The 7,819-nt window shown below is 30.0% G+C and overlaps 1 protein-coding gene across 12 annotated transcripts; it reads left to right on the top strand.

The window, feature by feature from the left end:
• Positions 1-3,097: 3,097 nt before the first annotated feature.
• Positions 3,098-5,112, top strand: LOC145048971 (uncharacterized). 12 transcript variants are annotated; one of them, XM_078997638.1, is made up of 4 exons: positions 3,098-3,255; positions 3,425-3,451; positions 3,618-3,651; positions 3,782-5,112. In XM_078997638.1, exon 4 carries the CDS (start codon positions 3,788-3,790, stop codon positions 4,961-4,963), a length of 1,176 nt encoding a protein of 391 aa, XP_078853764.1. In that variant the 5' UTR covers positions 3,098-3,255; positions 3,425-3,451; positions 3,618-3,651; positions 3,782-3,787; the 3' UTR covers positions 4,964-5,112. The 12 variants fall into 12 exon arrangements, with proteins under 12 accessions (XP_078853764.1, XP_078853761.1, XP_078853763.1 ...); XM_078997635.1 differs by having other exon boundaries at positions 3,618-3,655; XM_078997637.1 differs by lacking the exon at positions 3,618-3,651 and adding an exon at positions 3,560-3,617.
• Positions 5,113-7,819: the final 2,707 nt, after the last annotated feature.

Raw genomic sequence — 7,819 nt, 5'->3', positions numbered from 1 at the left:
ATAAGAAGGTATCCTAATTTTTTTAGAATAGTCTAAATTTTCTTTATGGAGTACTTGGGTTTCTTCGATCCGGTTTCAATTTTAAATCCAAATATTAATTGAATTCTTAGCTAACCTCAAATATTGTTATATAAACATGAAGTTGAAGTATATATTTTGATATTTGAATCAATGCGGGAGTTAAAGTAGACATCAAATAAATCATTAGGATAACATGTTTATATAATAAGAGAAAATGGCTGACTATACATGTGTTTGACGATGTGAAATAGAATAATTAGGAAAATAAAACAAACGTAAAAAAGAAACGATATGTAAGGAGCGAGAATCAATCAATAGAACCTTTGCTTCAATAATCCAATGTTATAACCAACAAATCAACTGTTTGTTTGTGTTTATAAATGAAGGGATGCATGTATATATACACTATATAAAATGAAATTTTTCTAAAAAAATTTACACTACCGAAAATTTTTCAAGGGACATCCCAGACGTCCCCGTGATCTCCTTGGATCTGCCCCTGATTATGAATACAATAGATGTGTCGTAACAAGTTAATTTAATATGAAAAATAAATCTTACATGTAAAAATGAATACGAATATTAAAACTAATATCCAAATCTTAACAACCATAAAGCATAATATTTTTAATATAATTAATATTTTCATAATTACCATATAAAATATGATTGTTTTTGTGATTTCCTCCTAATTGAAAATAAGGAGGGGGGAGAAACAGAAACCAAACCTTGCTCCGTTGCTTCTTGCCTTCTTTACCTAAAATTTCTTTCTTTTAATTTAGGGGTGAGCAAAAACCGACCAGCAAACCGAAAAAACCGCATAAACCGAAACCAAAAAACCGAAACCGAAATGAAAACCGATGGTGCGGTTTTTAGTTTCGCAAAAACCGAAAATACTCGGTGCGGTGCGGTTTCTAGTCTCGTAAAATCCGCAAAAAACCGAACCGCACCGCATATACATATATATATATATATATATATATATATATATATATATATATTAAGTGTTGATATTTGTAAGAACCAAGAACTTATGACAATTAAAATTTTTATAAATATAAATATCTATCTTATCTATCAGATGATGATTCTATATTTTTAAACATACAGTCAGTGATATTTACAATAACAAATAATGTTTATGATATTTTTTAACATTTAAATGTGAAAAGTACTAGTGATGATGATAGTATCATTTTTATGAATATATTAATATTATTGCATGTACATATGAAACAAATATTATATTAAATTCGTATTATGTTCATCAATTAGAAACATGTTGGATGAATGGTTATGTAATTTGATTTCAAACCAAGAGGTGGTGGTATCGGTTCATCTCCAAAAAATGATTAGCACTCCTCATCTGAGTCAAAGTAACTCACCCAGTTACTTGAGTTTTAGTAAAAAGGCAAAATGAAAACAAAAAAAAAACTAACAAAAAACCGCAGAAAAAAAAAAACGAACCGCAAAAAACCGCAATAAAAACCACAAAAACCGAACCGCATAAAAACTGAACGGTGCGGTTTCTAAATTTCAAAAAACCGAAGTTACGGTTTTCGGTTCGGTTTTGACCAAAAACCGCACCGAACCGCACCATGCTCACGCCTATTTTAATTAATTGTTTTTGTCTTATTTAACAATTAGTCCTCACTGAAAGTAAATGTGGCATATATAATAGATTGAAGTATGTTTCTTTTATAAAGTTTCATTCGGATACTAGTATTTACTTTTATTAACCATATTCTTTTATTTAATTATATGTATAGTCAAAACATAACAGCTTCTTTTTAAAAAGCAATATTTTCTATGGAACCCTTTCAACTGAAAAGATATATATATATATATATATATATATATATATATATATATATATATATATATATATATATATATATATATATATATATATATATATATATATATATTTTGTCACTGTCGCTTCATTTATTTGTCTTTAATACAACTAGATTAATAATTTAAGACTACATAAACATAATATACTTTCTTTACAAGGGAAATTATAAGAAAAAGTATATTTTCTGAAACGTTTCACTTTAGTTCCACTAAAAAAAATTTGAACTGAAAAGTGATGACTATTTGATTTGATTTTAAATGATAATACTTCATTTATTATTAAAAAGATAATTTTTTTTTGTTAATTTGAACCAAAATGAAATAATCAGAATTTTTATATTCAATTTTTTTTATTAAAGTGAAACTTTTCTAAAAATAGAGTAAATTACATGAATAGTCCCTATGGTTTAGCGTAATTTCTATGTTTGGTCCCTAACTTATTCTTTTTTATCTTGAAAGGTCCCTATTGTTTGTTTTTGTTACGCGCTTGGTCACTATCTTACCTAAAAAGACTATTTTGCCTTTGATTTTTTAATTTATTTATATAAACACACCCCAACCACACTCTCATCACTTTACCTTACCTACCATGCCAACTTTTTCTATTTAAAATACTAGTCTTTTTAGGTAAGACATGGATCAAACACGTAACAAAAACAAACAGTAGTGATCAGATACATAACAAAAGCAAATAGTAGGGATCTTTCGAGTTAAAAAAATAAATTAAGGACCAAACATACAAATTACCCCAAACCATAGGGACCATTCGTGTAATTTATTCCTAAAATATTAAAACTTTTCTCACCACTATTCTTTACAACATAGAAGTGTACTTAAATATACAATTTACTGAAAATCATTATTCTGTTATCAGTTAAATATGCATTTTTTTTGGTAAAAAAACCTCATAACAAAATCCAAAAGATAAATAAAATACTTTGATATTCTATAAAAAAATAGTTAAACTTTACATCCATTTACTTTCAACAAATTATTAACATGAAAAGAAAAAAAAACACAAGAAATAATGTTTTTAATTTGCTTTTATAATTTACAGAAAGCATCAGTCATGTGTAGTTTAAATTAAAGTTAGATTTGTTCAAGATAAGAAATAAACACTAAATTTTTTTTAAAATAAAAATAAAATATCCCCAACGTTTTAATCACTTCTATTATTGAAAGATAAAATATTAGAAAATCCGCACCAAGTTATAAAACTGGGGACACACGGATGCAGAAGCTTTCACAGATTACAGTCTTCAAAAACCCAAGTTACTTTCCCTTCATCTCGCTTCTCGAACTTGATTGCGTGTAGATTTTCTGGGATCAGACCCCAACAATTCCACTCATATTTCTCGAATTTGGTGTTAAAAGAAGGCAAGAAATGACCTAACTTTCCTTTTATATTTCACGCCTTTAAACTTTCCCTTTCCCTTTCTACTTTCTTAATTTCTTGGATTCTAGTGACTTTTCTCCACATGAATCTTTAATCTTTGAATCCTGTTGTTATTGTTAATGTCTTCGCTTTCCCTTTTTACTCCATTAGATTCTGGATTTGGAGCTCTTCTTTGAGGTAAAGCAGATAACTTTCTTGAAAATCGAGTCTTTTGTTGTTTGTGGGTTTGTTTATAAATTGGAAATGAAACTTGGGTTGACTCAGTTAGTTCTTGACTTATTTTAGGAACTAGGGTTTGACATCGAAAGATTAATTACGGTTCTTACTGTTTCACCTTTTTCAGGTGTGGTTTCTTGATTTGTTGTTTTCGACTTTTCGTACGTGAGTTTATGATATTTGCTTAAGTTCTTGATTCCCATGAAATATAGTTTAATAACTATGATTCCTATTCCATGAATTCGTTCAAGATTTATCTAATTTCTGCTGTGTCTTGATTTATTTGAGCAGGTTTTAATGGAGTCTCCTCAATCTGTCGTTTCACCATTCAAGAGCTCCTGTGTGTTTTCTGAACCTGAAAAACAGAATCTGGATCTTTTCCCAAAACACTCGACTTACGTAACCAAAAAACCCGAACCCGAACCCTTTATTGGTGTTCTGGATGTTCACATTCATCAAGCTAGAGACATTCAGAACATCTGCATATACCATAAACAAGACGTTTATGCAAAAATCTGCATCACTTGTAATCCCGAAAAATCAGTCACTACTCAGACCATCAATGGAGGAGGAAAAAATCCAGTCTTTAACGAAACCCTTCGGATTAACGTTCCGACGATTGAATCTTCTCTGAAGTGCGAGATATATATGCTAAGCAGGGTGAGAAATTATCTTGAAGATCAGTTGCTAGGTTTTGCATTGATCCCTTTATCCGAAGTCCTCATCAAAAACGGAAAATTGGAAAACGAGTTCACTTTATCTTCCACCGATCTCTTCCACTCGCCTTCCGGTTTCGTTCACTTGTCGTTATCATACACCGGAGCTTCACCGGACGTGATCGCCATCCCGCCGCCACTTCCCGCGAAGGGAGCCGCCGACGACTCAGAATTAACCGAGTTCGACAAAATCGAGTTCCCAGATCCCAAAATCGCAAACGAAAACCACATGATGGTGTCCGAGTATTTCGGTCTTAGCTCAGAGAGTTTGGTCTCATCCGACACTGATGATCAATTTGATGCACCGATTAAAACCCAAAAACCTGATTCACCCCCTTCTAGCGTTTCAACCAACGGTTCCCACTGTGCTTCTACTCACGTTCTAAGCCCCGAATCATCTGATGACTCTTCTAGAGACTCGAAATGTGCAAAACAAGAATACGATTCACATCTAAAGGAAAAACCGGCGGCAGGTGGTGGTGGTGCCGACAGTGATTCAGCAAGCGGCGGGGATCCGATAAAGAAGCCGGTGATGGCGGTGAACTTTGAGCTGGAGCAGAAAGTGGTGCAACAGGATTTCGTGGATTTGTATATGAAGAGTATGCAGCAGTTTACAGAGTCGTTGGCTAAGATGAAGCTTCCATTGGATGTGGAAAAGGAGCGTACGGATTCTGGGAATTCAGGATCGGAGGAGAAGATACAGACACCGAACAGCACACAGTCACGCGTGTTCTATGGGAGTCGAGCTTTCTTCTAAATCTATTTCAACGTGATTCTGATTCACAGGTGATGTTTAGGGTTTTAGAATTTAAAGACAGAATCAATGATCAATACTCTGTTTTAGTTTACTTTACATATGTTGTTTCTCTTCCTAATGTATGTAAGTATGGATCTCTTGTGTTTTAACCTCTCTATGTTTTTTTTTTTTTTTTTTTTTTGAAATTCTGAGTTTAGGTCTTGTTCTACTTATGCTTCGTTTATGAAGTGTGTTTGGATTTTGACAAAAACTGATGCTGTTTCTTATTTCTTTCATTATGGTAAAATTGATTGCAATTTAAGAAGTAACTGCTTACTTATTACTGTGACTCTGTGACAAATTTAAAAATATCCGATTCTTGATAAGTTTAATCATTGACCCAAATGGTGCTTTGTTGTACTCACTATTGATTCTATTATTGATTGTATGATGACAAGAATGTCGGGAATCTTTGAAATAGGAGAATTTTGTTTTTCAAAAGGAAAAATCTTATGTGATATATGAAGTATTGTGAATTAACCTCTACATATCTTTATTATAGTAAAGCTTTTTAATAAATTTATTCATGGTCCCATAAACCTTTTATATATATATATATATATATATATATATATATATATATATATATATATATATAAACCTTATATATATACCATTAAAAGTATATAAGCTTTGGTATCAAAACACAACAAAATACGTGATTTTATTTGATATATTCATTATAATAGTCTTACACTTCAATCCTAACTTGATTTGTTTTCAAGATATTTACAATTTCACTATTATTATTCTCTTACATCACATCTTTTTGCCGAACACCTGATATGCTATATATATTGTAGTTGAAAATGAAAATTATATGAAGAGAAGATAAATATGTAAATAATAAAAATCTTGGAAGTAAATTAAGATAGAAGTTAAATTATAAGAACATTGGACAATTAGAATGTATTATATGATATAAAACGATGTAGTATGATAAGTTCGGGTATCTAAGTTTATATACGCTTAAGGACTTAAGGGTTATATATATATATATATATATATATATATATATATATATATATATATATATATATATATATATATATGTTTATTTAAGATCATGTTAAATTTGTAAAACTGTTATACACAATCTAAAAATAATTTTAAATTACAAAATCAAAAGAAAAATCCTAAACTTTTTTTTAATTATTATTTTCGTCATTTTCTTTAACTTAAAAAAATAAAAAAATTACCGATTTTTTTTTAAAAAAAAAATACGTAAAATAATAGAATATTACAGTGTAAATATTTTAATGTGATTTTTAAAATATTAGAATATTTTATAATTCTAGTAGATTTGTCAGATATATAAAATATTCTAATATTCTACTAGAATTTTCACAGATATTTCAAAGAAAACTGTAATTTTTATTTTATTTTATTATTTTTTGGATAAAAAAGTGACAAATAATATAATTTTTTTTTGAAAAATTTCAATTATTTTGTATTTTAAAAATGTTTTTTTATCTACAAAATGAGTGACTAGGATTGCGTCTTACCGTCTCACAAAATATAGTTGTCTCACATCAAGAAATCTCTAGCCAACAATTCCTGCAAGAGATACTTAACATCAAACGTATTTGTACTAGAGAGAAATCATAACTCCAACAATTTCTTTGTTCTCAACGCTTCCCAATTTCCAGGAATTAGTCACTTCAACAGCCTTCGATGGTTATACGGGTATCCAAAATACAAACAAGATGGATGTTTGTTTAGTAAAGAGAATAATCAAAAACGGAAAGTGTTCAATTGGAACATGAAAGCGTGACTAAATTCGTTCTAGTTACTCTTTGGGCGGAGTGGAAGAAGGGAGGGGATTTATCTTACTTGTCACAAAAATATGTATTTTTTAAATTATCACAAACGGCAGAATATTAACTTCAATAAGTTAAGATATATTCTTCAATATAATAGACCATCTTTTTTTTCTTAAGACTGAAATAAATGATTTCTTGGGCAAATCCAAAGAAGGTTTTCATGTACGTTCATCAGAAAATATTTCTAAACTCAATACACCCAATGCCAGATAGCTGCCAAAAGGCACAACCCATAAAACACAATATGAGCTCCGATCACACCTTCGTAACTCCAAATACCCGAATTGGTTATAGTCCCCCGTGATACTCCAACCACCCCATGAATTGGATATATATATATATATATATATATATATATATATATATATATATCCAAAAAGCACTTGTCAGTTTACAAATTGTTCGAATAAACATGGGATTGATATAAAAAATTCTTGGAAAAAGCTTTTCAAAAAAAAAAAATTTAAATAAGCTTTTTTACAGATGTTTTTATTATAATTAGGTCGTCCGATACACGGACCACGAAAAGTCTCATGGTCTAGGAGGCCACGACCGTGGCTCGTGCACACTAGCCTGGACATACATGGTTCGTTATGCGCAAGGTCGATAGTGATGCCCACCACGAAATGCAACACCCCCGTCACTCCCAAACACATGTTGGTCGTATCTCAAATAAATATAGTTGATCAGTCTATATTTATCCTAGATATGATTACATAACTGTCTAGGTTTGACTGTAGTGTCCAACATTTAAATCCATTTGTTTTGTTCTTCTTGTGATACTCGTTCTCTCTCTCTCTCTCTCTCTCTCTCTATATATATATATATATATATATATATATATATATATATATATATATATATATATATATATATATATATATATATATATATATATACTTTTATGAAAGTATTGTTATATTTTTAAAGTATTTCTCTTGATTAGAGTACTTTTATCCTATTGTGTTTATAGTTGTATATCTTTTATGGGTTG

Source organism: Lactuca saligna, chromosome 5 (genome assembly GCF_052625555.1).
Source record: "Lactuca saligna cultivar CGN05327 chromosome 5, ASM5262555v1, whole genome shotgun sequence".
In the NCBI taxonomy this organism is placed as follows: Eukaryota; Viridiplantae; Streptophyta; class Magnoliopsida; order Asterales; family Asteraceae; genus Lactuca; species Lactuca saligna.
This window is presented reverse-complemented; position numbering and strand designations above follow the sequence as displayed.